This window comes from Salvelinus fontinalis, chromosome 24 (genome assembly GCF_029448725.1).
Source record: "Salvelinus fontinalis isolate EN_2023a chromosome 24, ASM2944872v1, whole genome shotgun sequence".
Taxonomy (NCBI): Eukaryota; Metazoa; Chordata; class Actinopteri; order Salmoniformes; family Salmonidae; genus Salvelinus; species Salvelinus fontinalis.
This window is the reverse complement of record NC_074688.1, coordinates 37,786,781-37,804,664: the sequence shown is the minus strand read 5'-3', so window position 1 is coordinate 37,804,664 and position 17,884 is coordinate 37,786,781. Positions and strand designations below refer to the sequence as shown.

The 17,884-nt window shown below is 50.3% G+C and overlaps 1 protein-coding gene across 3 annotated transcripts in view; it reads left to right on the top strand.

The window, feature by feature from the left end:
• Window positions 1–17,884, top strand: part of LOC129822396 (protein-tyrosine sulfotransferase 1) — a 97,350-nt gene that overhangs the window by 52,420 nt on the left and 27,046 nt on the right. For all 3 annotated transcript variants that reach the window (XM_055880649.1, XM_055880651.1, XM_055880650.1), the window contains exon 3: window positions 6,161–6,359. In XM_055880649.1, coding sequence (XP_055736624.1) covers window positions 6,161–6,359 — 199 coding nt within the window. The remainder of the gene's footprint in view (window positions 1–6,160; window positions 6,360–17,884) is intronic.

Below are 17,884 nucleotides of genomic sequence, written 5' to 3'. Positions count from 1 at the left end.
CCAGCTGTGACCTAGCTAGCTGACAACACAGCTGTGACCTAGCTAGCTGGCAACCCCAGCTGTGACCTAGCTAGTTGACAACACAGCTGTGACCTAGCTAGCTGACAACCCCAGCTGAGACCTAGCTAGATGGCAACACAGCTGTGACTAGCTAGATGGCAACACAGCTGTGACCTAGCTAGATAGCAACACAGCAGTGACCTAGCTAGATGGCAACACAGCTGTGACCTAGCTAGTTGACAACACAGCTGTGACCTAGCTAGCTGACAACCCCAGCTGTGACTAGCTAGATGGCAACCCCAGCTGTGACCTATAGCTAGCTGACAACCCCAGCTGTGACCTAGCTAGCTGGCAACCCCAGCTGTGACCTAGCTAGATGGCAACACAGCTGTGACCTAGCTAGCTGGCAACCCCAGCTGTGACCTAGCTAGCTGACAACCCCAGCTGTGACCTATAGCTAGCGGACAACCCCAGCTGTGACCTAGCTAGCGGACAACCCCAGCTGTGACCTAGCTAGCTGACAACCCCAGCTGTGACCTAGCTAGATGGCAACACAGCTGTGACCTAGCTAGTTGACAACCCCAGCTGTGACCTATAGCTAGCTGACAACCCCAGCTGTGACCTAGCTTGATGGCAACCCCAGCTGTGACCTAGCTAGCTGGCAACCCCAGCTGTGACCTAGCTAGATGGCAACACAGCTGTGACCTAGCTAGATGGCAACACAGCTGTGACCAGCTAGATGGCAACACAGCTGTGACCTAGCTAGATGGCAACACAGCTGTGACTAGCTAGATGGCAACACAGCTGTGACTAGCTAGATGGCAACACAGCTGTGACCTAGCTAGCTGGCAACCCCAGCTGTGACCTAGCTAGATGGCAACCCCAGCTGTGACCTAGCTAGATGGCAACCCCAGCTGTGACCTAGCTAGATGGCAACCCCAGCTGTGACCTAGCTAGATGGCAACACAGCTGTGACCTAGCTAGATGGCAACACAGCTGTGACCTAGCTAGATGGCAACACAGCTGTTACCTAGCTAGCTGGCAACCCCAGCTGTGACCTAGCTAGCTGACAACCCCAGCTGTGACCTAGCTAGTTGACAACCCCAGCTGTGACCTATAGCTAGCTGACAACCCCAGCTGTGACCTATAGCTAGCTGACAACCCCAGCTGTGACCTAGCTAGCTGGCAACCCCAGCTGTGACCTAGCTAGATGGCAACACAGCTGTGACCTAGCTAGATGGCAACACAGCTGTGACTAGCTAGATGGCAACACAGCTGTGACCTAGCTAGATGGCAACACATTTGTGACCTAGCTAGATGGCAACACAGCTGTGACCTAGCTAGATGGCAACACAGCTGTGACCTAGCTAGATGGCAACCCCAGCTGTGACCTAGCTAGCTGACAACACAGCTGTGCCCTAGCTAGCTGGCAACCCCAGCTGTGACCTAGCTAGATGGCAACACAGCTGTGACCTAACTAGCTGGCAACCCCAGCTGTGACCTAGCTAGATGGCAACCCCAGCTGTGACCTAGCTAGTTGACAACCCCAGCTGTGACCTAGCTAGCTGGCAACCCCAGCTGTGACCTAGCTAGATGGCAACACAGCTGTGCCCTAGCTAGTTTAGCCTAGATAGACTCTTATCTCTGGCATTCCTCAGAATGTGTGTATTACTTATGTCTGTCTCTCCCTCTCTCTCTCTCTGTATCTCAATGATTGATAGACAACTGCTTTTGTTCATCTCTAGAGGATAAAGGAAGGACAATACGATTGTTTCTGAATGAGCAAGAGAAAGACTGCAGTCCAAACACCCACTTAGAGAGGGGGAGAACTTAGGCCGAGGGGGAGAACTTAGGCCGTGGGGGAGAACTTAGGCCGTGGGGGAGAACTTAGGCCGTGGGGGAGAACTTAGGCCGAGGGGGAGAACTTAGGCCGAGGGGGAGAACTTAGGCCGAGGGGGAGAACTTAGGCCACTTAGGCCGAGGGGGAGAACTTAGGCCGAGGGGGAGAACTTAGGCCGAGGGGGAGAACTTAGGCCGAGGGGGAGAACTTAGGCCACTTAGGCCGAGGGGGAGAACTTAGGCCACTTATGCCGTGGGGGAGAACTTAGGCCGAGGGGGAGAACTTAGGCCACTTAGGCCGTGGGGGAGAACTTAGGCCGAGGGGGAGAACTTAGGTCGAGGGGGAGAACTTAGGCCACTTAGGCCGTGGGGGAGAACTTAGGCCGAGGGGGAGAACTTAGGCCGTGGGGGAGAACTTAGGCCGAGGGGGAGAACTTAGGCCGAGGGGGAGAGAGAAAATATGGCGCTATATCTATATAGCAAAACAAACTGATAGACAGGCTCTGAGGAACAAACATGACTCATTCTGACCTTGAGAGAGAGAGAGTACAACGTAGAACACCAAATAATGCATGCAGAGCAGAATTAGGCCGATACCCACTAATTATCAAAATCCAGAAAAGAGCCGTTAAATTCTACAACCACCTAAAATGAAGCGATTCCCAAATTTTCCATAACAAAGCCATCACCTACAGAGAGATGAACCTGGAGAAGAGTCCCCTAAGCAAGCTGGTCCTAGGGCTCTGTTCACAAACACAAACACACCCCACAGAGCCCCAGGACAACAGCACAATTAGACCCAACCAAATCATGAGAAAACAAAAAGAGAATTACTTGACACATTGGAAAGAATTAACAAAACAACAGAGCAGACTAGAATGTTATTTGGCCCTAAACAGAGAGTACACAGTGGCAGAATACCTGACCACTGTGACTGACCCAAACTTAAGGAAAGCTTTGACTACGTACAGACTCAGTGAGCATAACCTTACTATTTAGAAAGGCCACCGTTGGCAGACCTGGCTCTCAAGAGAAGACAGGCTATGTGCTCACTGCCCACAAAATGAGGTGGAAACTGAGCTGCACTTCCTGACCTCCTGCCACATTAGAGAGACACATTTCCCTCAGTAAATACAACCAATATTTGTTTATTTATTTTCCCTTTTATACTTTAACTTTTTACACAGGTCATTTGTAATGTCTTTTGCAATTTTTGTTAGTAATGTTTGTTTTTTTGTATTGTTTTATTTCACTTTTGTTTATCTAGTTCACTTGCTCTGGCAATGTTAACATATGTTTCCCATGACAGAGATTTCATTGGTTGATAGGTCCCCGTGTGTAAAGAATAAAGACTAGTTAGGGCAAGTCAAAAACAAAACGGTACCAGCATTCAGCCCATGGCCCACACATACTTTACAGTAGAAAGAACGACGACAACAGACGGCTGAATGTCGATGTGAGTCGAACCTCAGACGTCTTATACGCTCAATTACAAAGAGGAAGAGAGAGAAAGATACCTTCTCCTGAATCTATTTAGACTGTCTACGCCCTGGTCAAAAGTAGTGCGCTACGTAGGGAACAGAGCCCTATGATCCTGGTCAAAAGTAGTGTGCTACGTAGGGAACAGAGCCCTATGGTCCTGGTCAAAAGTAGTGCACTATGTAGGGAACAGAGCCCTATGGTCCTGGTCAAAAGTAGTGCACTATGTAGGGAACAGAGCCCTATGGTCCTGGTCAAAAGTAGTGCACTATGTAGGGAACAGAGCCCTATGGTCCTGGTCAAAAGTAGTGCACTACATAGGGAACAAGGTGCCATTTGGGGGGCTTGAGAATATAAGCTTTCTATACAGTACCATGTTGCTGATTTGAATCGAGGCTGGTGCTAGCTGTCCACTCTCCTGCTGATTTGAATCGAGGCTGGGGCTAGCTGTCCACTCTCCTGCTGATTTGAATCGAGGCTGGGGCTAGCTGTCCACTCTCCTGCTGATTTGAATCGAGGCTGGGGCTAGCTGTCCACTCTCCTGCTGATTTGAATCGAGGCTGGGGCTAGCTGTCCACTCTCCTGCTGATTTGAATCGAGGCTGGGGCTAGCTGTCCACTCTCCTGCTGATTTGAATCGAGGCTGGGGCTAGCTGTCCACTCTCCTGCTGATTTGAATCGAGGCTGGGGCTAGCTGTCCACTCTCCTGCTGATTTGAATCGAGGCTGGGGCTAGCTGTCCAATCTCCTGCTGATTTGAATCGAGGCTGGGGCTAGCTGTCCACTCTCCTGCTGATTTGAATCGAGGCTGGGGCTAGCTGTCCACTCTCCTGCTCTTTGTATGAATCTCTCCCCACTGCTGGCAGGGAGAACATGGTGTGTCAGCCTGATTCATCTTTAACCACACACACACACACACACACACACACACACACACACACACACACACACACACACACACACACACACACACACACACACACACACACACACACACACACACACACACAGAGTGATGGAAAGGCCCGGCTGTGGTTAGCCCTCCCTACCCCATTCTAAGCCACTCTGTGTCCCCCCCCAAACGCACCCAATAGGGCAATGGTCAAAAGTAGTGCAGTATACAGAGAATAGGTCACCTGAAACACAGAACTCTGCTGTTGCTATGGCGACGATCTGTTCTAACGAGGAACAGAATCAGGGCAGGATGTTACAGGCTGTGGTCTCTAGAGCTCGGCCTGGCTCCAACAACACAGGTCGTACATGTAGCGTGTGCGTGCGTCGTTCTTGTGTGTGTGTGTGTGCTGCAGGTCTTTCTCACAGCGCCGGTGTATGATCAAACATCTTGACACTTCATTTGTTCCCAGTTATCCATAAACAATCAAATATCTTCACACTTAATGTCATCCGTAAATGATCGACTTTCAGATTTTTCTGTAAACAAAAGCTTCCGTCCAGACATTCAGTCCCCCACCCCCCTCACCCAGGGTAGTGTGATGTAATGGTTATTCATCTTTTTAATATCACTGCTCTAAATCTGTGGGTCATTTTGGGGGAAAAACATAGACTCAGACCCACTCAGTGTAGGTCGGTAATGTTGTCCTAATGTCTTGTCTCCGTGCTCATATACAGGAACCAGCATGAAATGTGATGCATGAAGACACAGACATGGGGACAGGGGCGTGATCTGATACAGTGAGAGAGAGACAATACATTTGTTCAGCCCATTAACTGTGAGGCCTGGAGCTGGAGAGAGGCTGGAGCTTGGGGGCCATCTTTAATTCTGTCCCATGATCCAGTTAGAGCCAATTAGTTTGCAGTTAGCTGCCTGCAGTGACAAGGGCTGGTCCACTGAGCCATCCAGGGCAAGCTTAATAATGCTAACACCATGCTATCAAGGGATAATGTTGAACCGTTCCTTAATAATGCTAACACCATGCTATCAAGGGATAATGTTGAACCGTTCCTTAATAATGCTAACACCATGCTATCAAGGGATAATGTTGAACCGTTCATTAACAATGCTAACACCATGCTATCAAGGGATACTGTTGAACCGTTCCTTAATAATGCTAACACCATGCTATCAAGGGATAATGTTGAACCGTTCCTTAATAATGCTAACACCATGCTATCAAGGGATAATGTTGAACCGTTCCTTAATGCTAACACCATGCTATCAAGGGATAATGTTGAACCGTTCCTTAACAATGCTAACACCATGCTATCAAGGGATAATGTTGAACCGTTCCTTAATGCTAACACCATGCTATCAAGGGATAATGTTGAACCGTTCCTTAATGCTAACACCATGCTATCAAGGGATAATGTTGAACCGTTCCTTAATAATGCTAACACCATGCTATCAAGGGATAATGTTGAACCGTTCCTTAACAATGCTAACACCATGCTATCGAGGGATAATGTTGAACCGTTCCTTAACAATGCTAACACCATGCTATCAAGGGATAATGTTGAACCGTTCCTTAACAATGCTAACACCATGCTATCGAGGGATAATGTTGAACCGTTCCTTAACAATGCTAACACCATGCTATCGAGGGTAACAATCTAACGTGGATGACACTGGTGTTGTTCAACTAGCAGTGCCTTAGAGGATGCTGGTGTGTGTTCATCTGTTAGATCACCTCCAAAAAGCAGTCTTTCTTCCTCTCTTGTTAGAGGTCCATCTCATTACTCTCACTAATCCAACTATCAGTGAGTACCAGTACCTCAAGCAAGGATGCCTTGAACGATGCTAGCTAGTCAATGATCTTCTGTGGGGGGGGGGGTTACACGCTACAATGCTAACCCCATGCTAACTGTGGTTTCTCTTTCTCTCTGTAGGGTGGAGAGGTCTACAGACCAGGTGATAAAGCCAGTCAACGTGGAGGCCTTATCCAAGTGGGTGGGCAAGATCCCTGCGGACGTACTGCGGGACATGCCCGTCATCGCCCCCATGTTGTCCCGTCTGGGCTACGACCCCCACGCCAACCCTCCCAACTACGGCCAGCCAGACCCCAAGGTCCTTGACAACACCAGGAGGGTGAGTAGGGAAACGAATGACATGTCAACCCACAACACATACCCCAAACACACTCTCACCCACACAACTCTAGTGAACAGGGAAACATGTTAAACACACAACTCTAGTGAACAGGGAAACATGTTAAACACACAACTCTAGTGAACAGGGAAACATGTTAAACACACAATACATTCCGATGCATTCCACAAAGGATCTGAAGTTTCCTTTGAAGCAGGAAGCAGATCTGAGAATTGTATTCTTAGGTTCCCAGGACTCTTTCTCTCTATTTGCATCGCCTTTCAAATCGCCTGTCCAATCATCTGCCTCCCATTAAATGACCTGTCCAATCATCTGCCTCCCATTTAATGACCTGTCCAATCATCTGCCTCCTAGTTAAATGACCTGTCCAATCATCTGCCTCCTAGTTAAATGACCTGTCCAATCATCTGCCTCCCATTTAATGACCTGTCCAATCATCTGCCTCCTAGTTAAATGACCTGTCCAATCATCTGCCTCCCATTAAATGACCTGTCCAATCATCTGCCTCTTGGTTAAATGACCTGTCCAATCATCTGCCTCCTAGTTAAATGACCTGTCCAATCATCTGCCTCCTAGTTAAATGAACTGTCCAATCATCTGCCTCCCATTAAATGACCTGTCCAATCATCTGCCTCCCATTAAATGACCTGTCCAATCATCTGCCTCCTAGTTAAATTACCTGTCCAATCATCTGCCTCCTAGTTAAATTACCTGTCCAATCATCTGCCTCCTAGTTAAATTACCTGTTGAGTTAATATCTGTATTCAAATAATTAATTCCCATTTGAATGACTCCTGCTGATTTAGCATCTGTCTGAATTTAGTGATCATATCCAAATATATATATTTTTTAACCTTTATTTAACTAGGCAAGTCAGTTAAGAACAAATTCTTATTTAAAATGACGGCCTACACCGGCCAAACCTGGACGACGCTAGGCCAATTGTTCGCTGCCCAATAGGACTCCCAATCACGGCCGAATGTGATACAGCCTGGATTCGAACCGGGGACTGTAGTGATGCCTCTTGCACTGAGATGGAGTGCCTTAGACCACTGTGCCACTCGGGAGCCCAAGTCCCATCCAGTCCCATCCTCCACATCTACCAGACAGACCTGTATGTGAGAGTCCTTCTGCTCTGCTTAGTACACTCACTGACCCCGGCCAGACATCTTTGGTGCTGGAAAGCGGCGAGCACACGGGCCTCCTATTTCTGGAGCTCAATATGATTTATTCAGCGAGGAGCTCTGGTATCGGGTGTCTCTCAAGCCTCTCTCTTTTAGATTTCTTATCTCTGATCCTGTGGAGCATATTCAGTCTGTTTATGGTGCTGTCTCTTGTTCAGGATTTAAACTGATACATTCCAGGACTGAAGGCCCCGGAAGACCAATGACCTATGTGTTGTGTAGTAGACGTTCACCTGATTAGCATCTCTCCGTCGACATGTTCTCATGTCTGAACCTCACCTCCACCCTGCTCGGCGTCAGTTCCAGGTTCTGTCCCATCTCTCTCTCTCTCTCTATATATATATATATATATATATATATTTAGATATTTAAGATTTTTTAATGTTACAGCCTTATTGATAATGATTAAATCGTTTTTTCCCCTCATCAATCTACACACAATACCCCATAATGCCAAAGCAAAAACATTTTTATTTTTTTTATTTTAACTAATGTATAAAAATGTAAAACTTGTAAAACTATCACATTTACATAAGTATTCAGACACTTTACTCAGTACTTTGTTAAAGCACCTTTTGGCAGCGATTTACAGCCTCGAGCCTTCTTGGGTATGACGCTACAAGCTTGGCACACCTGTATTTGGGGAGTTTCTCCCATTCCAGCGCAGTCAGGGTTTGATCTGTTGGCTCGGAGCTTCAATTTATGATCTTTGAAAGCAACCGTACAACAACAGTCCTTTTTTTAATAAGTCTGTATTGATCTCTTGTTATCCTAATTGTCTCTCAGAGGAGAAAGGGCGTTGTGAAGTCACGATGCACGGTAACCATATGAAGAGTATTACAGTAAGGAGATCAGATAGCCAGCTACTCTTTAACTCTCAATCTGTTTTCCATTTGTCTTGATCCATTATTGATTATTCTCTAGTGGCTAAAGTCTAAAGAACAAACTGGGCACACACACACACACCACACACACACACACACACACACACACACACACACACACACACACACACACACACACACACACACACACACACACACACACACCAAACACACACACCAAACACACACACCAAACACACACACCAAACACACACACACACACACACACACACATACATACACACACACACACACACACACCAAACACATGCGTAGGCATACACACAGACACACACAGACACACAGACACACAGACACACACACACACACACACACACACACACACACACACACACACACACACACACACACACACACACACCACACTCACCAAACACATGCGTAGGCATACACACACACACAACACACACACACTCAACACACCACACACACACACCAAACACATGCGTAGGCATACACACACACCACACACACCACACACACACATACATGTGTGTGTTTAAGCACGCTGCCCCTCTCTAAACAACTTGGGTGTAAGGAAGTGGCCTCTATTAAATGTTGTGTAAGGCGAGTGTTTTATTGAGCCTTACAGCCTGTGAGTCACAGCCTGGGGGTCACAGCCTGGGGGTCACAGACACTTAACCCTGTGTCAAGGCTGCCTGTAATTCGTCAGCCCAACATGGCGTTGCTGTAGACTTGGTTCCATTTCCTGTACTGGCCCCCCCTACACAACATGTGGAGGATGGGGCGGCAAGTAGCCTAGTGGTTAGAGCGTTGGGCCAGTAACCGAAAGGTTGCTGGATTGAATCCCTGAGCTGACAAGGTAAAAATCTGCCGTTCTGCCCCTGAACAAGGCAGTTAACCCACTGTTCCCCTGAACAAGGCAGTTAACCCACTGTTCCCCTGAACAAGGCAGTTAACCCACTGTTCCCCTGAACAAGGCAGTTAACCCACTGTTCCCCTGAACAAGGCAGTTAACCCACTGTTCCCCTGAACAAGGCAGTTAACCCACTGTTCCCCTGAACAAGGCAGTTAACCCACTTTTCCTGGGCCGTCACTGTAAATAAGAATGTGTTCTTGTAGAAAGAGGAGGAAGGGAAGCGCTACTAAGGTCCACTATAGTATATTTTGGTAGACAGAAGGTGCTCTTTGGTAAAAAGGGGTAAATTGGTCATCAACAAGAAAGGAGGACCAAGGCACTCTTCATATAATAAATTAAAATGCCTTTATTAGTATGGCATGTTCAATAGAAACAAAGTTGTTTAAAAAAACGACGCGTTTCGGCTGCATGGCCTTCGTCAGGGTGTACTCCCTGACTTAACTGACTTGCCTAGTTAAATAAAGGTTAAATAAAGGTTAAATATAGGTTTAATAAAGGTTAAATAAAGGTTAAATAAAGGTTTAATAAAGGTTTAATAAAGGTTTAATAAAGGTTTAATACAGGTTTAATACAGGTTTAATACAGGTTTAATACAGGTTTAATACAGGTTTAATACAGGTTTAATAAAGGTTAAATAAAGGTGAAACAAAAAAAGGTTACCATTTCTTTTTAAATGCTGCCCTTCTCCCATGGTGTCTGATTTGGCCATTACAGTTTCCAAAGTGTGTGTGTGTGTGTGTGTGTGTGTGTGTGTGTGTGTGTGTGTGTGTGTGTGTGTGTGTGTGTGTGTGTGTGTGTGTGTGTGTGTGTGTGTGTGTGTGTGTGTGTGTGTGTGTGTGTGTGTGTGTGTACAGAGTTCAGAAGTGAGCCCCTAGGTGTCTTGTTGCTGATGTATGAGTGGCCCCTTTAAATTGAACCTTTAACTGACTTGCCTAGTTAAATAATGTAGCCTTTTATTTAACTATGCCTAGCCGCATAAAGGCCAGTTTAAAGCTCTGTAAAGAACATGTGATCTCAGGCTTGTGTGCGGCTGCTCGGCCATGGAAACCCATTTCATGAATCTCCTGATAAACAGTTCTCAGTAGTGAGTGTTGTAACTGAGGACAGATGATTGGTACGCGCTGCACTCTTCAGCACTCGGTGGACCCGTTCTGGGAGCTTGTGTGGCCTACCACTTCACGGCCGAGCCGTTGTTGCTCCTAAACGTTTACACTTTACAATAACAACACTTTACAGTTTACAGCTCTAGCAGGAAAGAAATTTCACAAAACTGACTTGTTGAAAAGGTGGCATCCTATGACGGTGCAACGTTGAACATCACTGAGTTCTTCAGGAAGGACATTCTACTGCCAATGTTTGTCTATGGAGGTTGCATGGCTGTGTGCTCGATTTTATATTGCGTGTGTGTGTATTTCAGCGTATCATATTGACTCCGGACTTCGCTGTGCTTCTCTAGCCAGCTGGAGTTATCAACTGTTGTGGTGTTAAAGGGTCTTGTGTTGGTTCCACTTGTCTTGAGAAGATCCCCCAAAATCAACTTGAACCCTTCAGAGGGATGAGATGATTAACTGTCAGCTGTATTATCTGTTAATAACAGAAAGTCATGTATTTTCATAATGGAAACTGCTCAGTGTGGAGGTGTGTGTTCCTCTGAGTGGAGCCTCCCTATTCCTCGTTGTGGTTGTTACACCAGTGTGAAGACCCATTTTTTTTTTTAAACTTCAGTCATGAGAATGTGTTTTCTTCCATACGTTTCAAGTGGAGCCAAACGGGAGAGAACTGGGAATACATGGGAAATAGTTCATAACACCACGGAATCTGTGTTCACATCGAGATGCCTAGCCGATGACTCGAACGGAAAGCATTCTGAGACTGATCGAGAGAGGTGTGGGAAATGGGGAGGAGGGGGAGGAAGATAGGGGTGGGGTAGTTTAGGGGAGAGAGGGAGTTTGAGGGAGGTTTGGTGGTTGGGGGAGGTTTGGAGGGAGGTTTGGAGGGAGGTTTGGTGGTTGGGGGAGGTTTGGTGGTTGGGGGGAGGTTTGGAGGGAGGTTTGGTGGTTGGGGGAGGTTTGGTGGTTGGGGGAGGTTTGGAGGGAGGTTTGGTGGTTGGGGGAGGTTTGGTGGTTGGGGGAGGTTTGGTGGTTGGGGGAGGTTTGGAGGGAGGTTTGGTGGTTGGGGGAGGTTTGGAGGGAGGTTTGGTGGTTGGGGGAGGTATGGAGGGAGGTTTGGTGGTTGGGGGAGGTTTGGAGGGAGGTTTGGTGGTTGGGGGAGGTTTGGAGGGAGGTTTGGTGGTTGGGGGAGGTTTGGAGGTTGAGGGAGGTTTGGAGGTTGAAGGAGGTTTGGAGGTTGAGGGAGGTTTGGAGGTTGAGGGAGGTTTGGAGGTTGAGGGAGGTTTGGAGGTTGAGGGAGGTTTGGAGGTTGAGGGAGGTTTGGAGGTTGAGGGAGGTTTGGAAGTTGAGGGAGGTTTGGAAGTTGAGGGAGGTTTGGAGGTTGAGGGAGGTTTGGAAGTTGAGGGAGGTTTGGAGGTTGAGGGAGGTTTGGAGGGAGGTTTGGTGGTTGGGGGAGGTTTGGTGGTTGGGAGAGGTATGGTGGTTGGGGGAGGTATGGAGGGAGGTTTGGTGGTTGGGGGAGGTTTGGAGGGAGGTTTGGAGGTTGAGGGAGGTTTGGAGGTTGAGGGAGGTTTGGAGGGAGGTTTGGTGGTTGGGGGAGGTTTGGAGGGAGGTTTGGTGGTTGGGGGAGGTTTGGTGGTTGGGGGAGGTTTGGTGGTTGAGGGAGGTTTGGAGGGAGGTTTGGTAGTTGAGGGAGGTTTGGAGGGAGGTTTGGAGGTTGGGGGAGGTTTGGAGGGAGGTTTGGTGGTTGGGGGAGGTTTGGAGGGAGGTTTGGTGGTTGGGGGAGGTTTGAAGGGAGGTTTGGTGGTTGAGGGAGGTTTGGAGGGAGGTTTGGTGGTTGGGGGAGGTTTGGAGGTTGAGGGAGGTTTGGTGGTTGGAGAGGTTTGGAGGGAGGTTTGGTGGTTGGGGGAGGTTTGGTGGTTGAGGGAGGTTTGGTGGTTGGGGGAGGTTTGGTGGTTGAGGGAGGTTTGAGGGAGGTTTGGTGGTTGAGGGAGGTTTGAGGGAGGTTTGGTGGTTGAGGGAGGTTTGAGGGGGTTTGGTGGTTTAGGGAGGTTTGGTGGTTGAGGGAGGTTTGGTGGTTGGGGGAGGTTTGAGGGCGGTTTGGTGGTTGGGGGAGGTTTGGTAGTTGGGGAGGTTTGGTGGTTGGGGGAGGTTTGAGGGAGGTTTGGTGGTTGAGGGAGGTTTGGTGGTTGGGGGAGGTTTGAGGGCGGTTTGGTGGTTGGGGGAGGTTTGCTGGTTGGGGGAGGTTTGAGGGCGGTTTGGTGGTTGGGGGAGGTTTGAGGGCGGTTTGGTGGTTGAGGGAGGTTTGGTGGTTGGGGGATGTTTGAGGGCGGTTTGGTGGTTGGGGGAGGTTTGGAGGGAGGTTTGGAGGTTGAGGGAGGTTTGGAGGTTGAGGGAGGTTTGGAGGGAGGTTTGGTGGTTGGGGGAGGTTTGGAGGGAGGTTTGGTGGTTGGGGGAGGTTTGGTGGTTGGGGGAGGTTTGGTGGTTGAGGGAGGTTTGGTGGTTGAAGGAGGTTTGGAGGGAGGTTTGGAGGTTGGGGGAGGTTTGGAGGGAGGTTTGGTGGTTGGGGGAGGTTTGGAGGGAGGTTTGGTGGTTGGGGGAGGTTTGAAGGGAGGTTTGGTGGTTGAGGGAGGTTTGGAGGGAGGTTTGGTGGTTGGGGGAGGTTTGGAGGTTGAGGGAGGTTTGGAGGGAGGTTTGGTGGTTGGAGAGGTTTGGAGGGAGGTTTGGTGGTTGGCGGAGGTTTGGTGGTTGAGGGAGGTTTGGTGGTTGGGGGAGGTTTGGTGGTTGAGGGAGGTTTGAGGGAGGTTTGGTGGTTGAGGGAGGTTTGAGGGAGGTTTGGTGGTTTAGGGAGGTTTGGTGGTTGAGGGAGGTTTGGTGGTTGGGGGAGGTTTGAGGGCGGTTTGGTGGTTGGAGGAGGTTTGGTAGTTGGGGGAGGTTTGGTGGTTGGGGGAGGTTTGAGGGAGGTTTGGTGGTTGAGGGAGGTTTGGTGGTTGGGGGAGGTTTGAGGGCGGTTTGGTGGTTGGGGGAGGTTTGAGGGCGGTTTGGTGGTTGGGGGAGGTTTGAGGGCGGTTTGGTGGTTGAGGGCGGTTTGGTGGTTGGGGGAGGTTTGGTGGTTGGGGGAGGTTTGAGGGCGGTTTGGTGGTTGGGGGAGGTTTGGTGGTTGGGGGAGGTTTGAGGGCGGTTTGGTGGTTGGGGGAGGTTTGGTGGTTGGGGGAGGTTTGGTAGTTGGGGGAGGTTATGGAAGAGGCAGATATCTAGCAGGCTGTCAGAATGTTCTCATGCTCTCAGTTCATTCAGTTCGTCTAGGGCCAATTCTTCTTCCTGCAAATCTACAACACACAGGGGGGTAGTGATTGGTTCCTGGACTAACCCTCTGCCTTCACAAAAATGTGTGTGCGCGCCTGTGTGTCTGTGCGGTCCTGTGTGTCTGTGATAGTGCCTGTGTGTCTGTGTGCGGTCCTGTGTGTCTGTGCGGTCCTGTGTGTCTGTGCGGTCCTGTGTGTCTGTGATAGTGCCTGTGTGTCTGTGTGCGGTCCTGTGTGTCTGTGATAGTGCCTGTGTGTGTTTGGGTCCCATGTGGCTCAGTTGGTAGAGAATGACGTGTTGGTAGAGCATAAACAAGTATGAAAATGTATACAAGTGGCTCTGGATAAGAGTCTGCTAAATGACTGGTGTGTGTGTGTGTGTGCGCATCACATCTGATGAGTAGTATAGTGTTTCCCCATCAGATCGAAGACAGCTGCATTGCTTATTCTCCCTAATATTCCTCTCCCTCTACTCCCCTCCCTACCTCTATTCCTCTCCCTCTGGTCCCCTCCCTCCCTCTCCCTCTGGTCTCCTCCCTCCCTCCCTCCCTCTCCCTCTATTCTACTCTCCTCCCTCCCTCTCCGTCTGCTTCTCTCCCTCTACTCCCCTCCCTCTCCCTCTGGTCCTCTCCCTCTACTCCCCTCCCTCTCCCTCTGGTCCTCTCCCTCTGCTCCCCTCCCTTCCTCTCCCTCTGGTCCTCTCCCTCTATTCCTCTCCCTCTGGTCCCCTCCCTCCCTCTCCCTCTGCTCCCCTCCCCCCCTCTCCCTCTGCTCCCCTCCCACCTCTCCCTCTGGTCCCCTCCCCCCTTTCCCTCTGCTGCACTCCCTCCCTCTCCCTCTGCTCCCGTCCCCCCTATCTCTCTGCTCTGCTCCCTCCCTCTCCCTCTGCTCCCCTCCCTCCCTCTCCCTCTCCCTCTGCTCCCCCCCTATCTCTCTGCTCTGCTCCCCTCCCCCCTATCTCTCTGCTCTGCTCCCTCTGCCCTCTCCCTCTGCTCCGCTCCATCCCTCTCCCTCTCCCTCTGCTCCCCTCCCCCCTATCTCTCTGTTCTGCTCCCCTCCCCCCTATCTCTCTGCTCTGCTCCCTCCCTCTCCCTCTGCTCCTCTCCCCCCTCTCCCTCTGCTCCCCTCCCCCCCTCTCCCTCTGCTCCCCTCCCCCTATCTCTCTGCTCCTCTCCCTCTTCTCCCCTCCCCCTCTCCCTCTGCTCCCCTCCCCCCTATCTCTCTGCTCCCCTCCCTCCCTCTCCCTCTGCTCCCCTCCCCCCTCTCCCTCTGCTCCCCTCTCCCTCTGCTCCCCTCCCCCCTCTCCCTCTGCTCCCCTCCCCCCCTCTCCCTCTGCTCCCCTCCCCCCTATCTCTCTGCTCCCCTCCCTCCCTCTCCCTCTGCTCCCCTCCCCCCTCTCCCTCTGCTCCCCTCCCCCCTATCTCTCTGCTCCCCTCCCTCCCTCTCCCTCTGCTCCCCTCCCTCCCTCTCCCTCTGCTCCCCTCCCCCCCTCTCCCTCTGCTCCCCTCCCCCCCTCTTCCTCTGCTCCCCTCCCCCCCATCTCTCTGCTCCCCTCCCTCCCTCTCCCTCTGCTCCCCTCCCCCCTCTCCCTCTGCTCCCCTCCCCCCTCTCCCTCTGCTCCCCTCCCCCCTATCTCTCTGCTCTGCTCCCTCCCTCTCCCTCTGCTCCCCTCCCCCCTCTCCCTATCTCTCTGCTCCCCTCAACCCTCTCCCTCTGCTCCCCTCCCCCCTCTCCCTCTGGTCCTCTCCCTCTGCTCCCCCTCCCCCCTCTCCCTCTGCTCCCCTCCCCCCTCTCCCTCTGCTCCTCTCCCTCTGGTCTCCTCCCTCCCTCTCCCTCTGCTCCCCTCCCACCTCTCCCTCTGCTCCGCTCCCTCCCTCTCCCTCTGCTCCCCTCCCACCTCTCCCTCTGCTCCGCTCCCTCCCTCTCCCTCTGCTCCCCTCCCCCCTCTCCCTCTGCTCCGCTCCCTCCCTCTCCCTCCCTCTGCTCCCCTCCCTCCCTCTCCCTCTGCCCCCCCTCTCCCTCTACTCCCCTACCTCCCTCTCCCTCAATCAATCAATCAAGTTTATTTTATATAGCCCTTCGTACATCTCGAAGTGCTGTACAGAAACCCAGCCTAAAACCCCAAACAGCAAGCAATGCAGGTGTAGAAGCACGGTGGCTAGGAAAAACTCCCTAGAAAGGCCAAAACCTAGGAAGAAACCTAGAGAGGAACCAGGCTATGAGGGGTAGCCAGTCCTCTTCTGGCTGTGCCGGGTGGAGATTATAACAGAACATGGCCAAGATGTTCAAAATGTTCATAAATGACCAGCATGGTCAAATAATAATCAGGAATAAATGTCAGTTGGCTTTTCATAGCCGATAATTAAGAGTTGAAAACAGCAGGTATGGGACAGGTAGGGGTTCCATAACCGCAGGCAGAACAGTTGAAACTGGGACAGCAGCAAGGCCAGGTGGACTGGGGACAGCAAGGAGTCATCATGCCCGGTAGTCCTGACGTATGGTCCTAGGGCTCAGTTCCTCAGCGCCATTTCCGTTACCCTTGCCTAACGATTGCGTCTTAAGCTGGGCTTGTAGCACAGCTATCCTCGCCGTAAGGCGATCGTTCTCCTATATATTATGAGTACAGCGACTGCAATTAAAAGACATCATGTTAATGTTACTACTTAGCTTCGGCTGTTGAAAGTACTGACGAACCATGTCCAGATAAAGCGTCCGGAGTGAAAAAGTTGAATGAGGGAAAAAAGTTGTGATGGAAAAACTAAAAATATAAACGGTAATTAAAAAGTAAAAAGAAAAAAACGTAAAGTTGTCAGCTAGCAAAGTAAGGTTGGCAACAAAACGCACAGCAACAAAACGCACAGCAACACGTCTGCAAATTCAAGAGGAAGTGACGTCAACCCCAAAAAAAGCAGAGTTGGAACGTTATGACTCCCTCTACTCCCCTACTGCCCTCTCCCTCTGCCCCCCCCCTCTCCCTCTGTTCCGCTCCCTCCCTCTCCCTCTGCTCTCCCTTCCCTCCTGCACTCCTTCCTCCCCTCCTGTTCTCCTACTCCCTCCTCTCCTCCTCCTTTCCAGACCTGTAGACAAGGGGTTACACAGGAGAGAGGGGTGCTATCTGTTAGCTCAGACCTGTAGACAAGGGGTTACACAGGAGAGAGGGGTGCTATCTGTTAGCTCAGACCTGTAGACAAGGGGTTACACAGGAGAGAGGGGTGCTATCTGTTAGTGGCTGTTTTATAGAGACAAAGCAGCTAGTTGAAGAGAATGAAGTACTGTGTGTCCTGTGTGATGTGTATATCCTGTGTGATGTGTATATCCTGTGTGATGTGTATATCCTGTGTGATGTGTATCCTGTGTGATGTGTATATCCTGTGTGATGTGTATATCCTGTGTGATGTGTATATCCTGTGTGATGTGTATATCCTGTGTGATGTGTATATCCTGTGTGATGTGTATATTCTGTGTGATGTGTATATCCTGTGTGATGTGTATATTCTGTGTGATGTGTATATCCTGTGTGATGTGTATCCTGTGTGATGTGTGTGATGTGTATATCCTGTGTGATGTGTATATCCTGTGTGATGTGTATTATGTGTGATGTGTATATCCTGTGTGATGTGTATATTCTGTGTGATGTGTATATCCTGTGTGATGTGTGTATCCTGTGTGATGTGTGTATCCTGTGTGATGTGTGTATCCTGTGTGATGTGTATATCCTGTGTGATGTGTATATCCTGTGTGATGTGTATATCCTGTGTGATGTGTATCCTGTGTGATGTGTATTCTGAAACGGCTACTCTCGTAGCTGTTCTTGTGTCGACAACGTGGGCAGTTCTCTGGAACGTGTTGTCGTGGTAACGGGACTTAACTGCGGAGAAATGTCGTCCCTCCGTCTGTAGCGTCGCCTTGACGACGCCAGGGTTTTTCTTAAGTGATGTGTCCTCCTCTTCCAAGGCTACAGACGGGCGGGTTCTGGTTACAGACGGGAGGGCTCTGGTTACAGACGGGAGGGCTCTGGTTACAGACGGGAGGGCTCTGGTTACAGACGGGAGGGCTCTGGTTACAGACGGGAGGGCTCTGGTTACAGACGGGAGGGCTCTGGTTACAGACGGGAGGGCTCT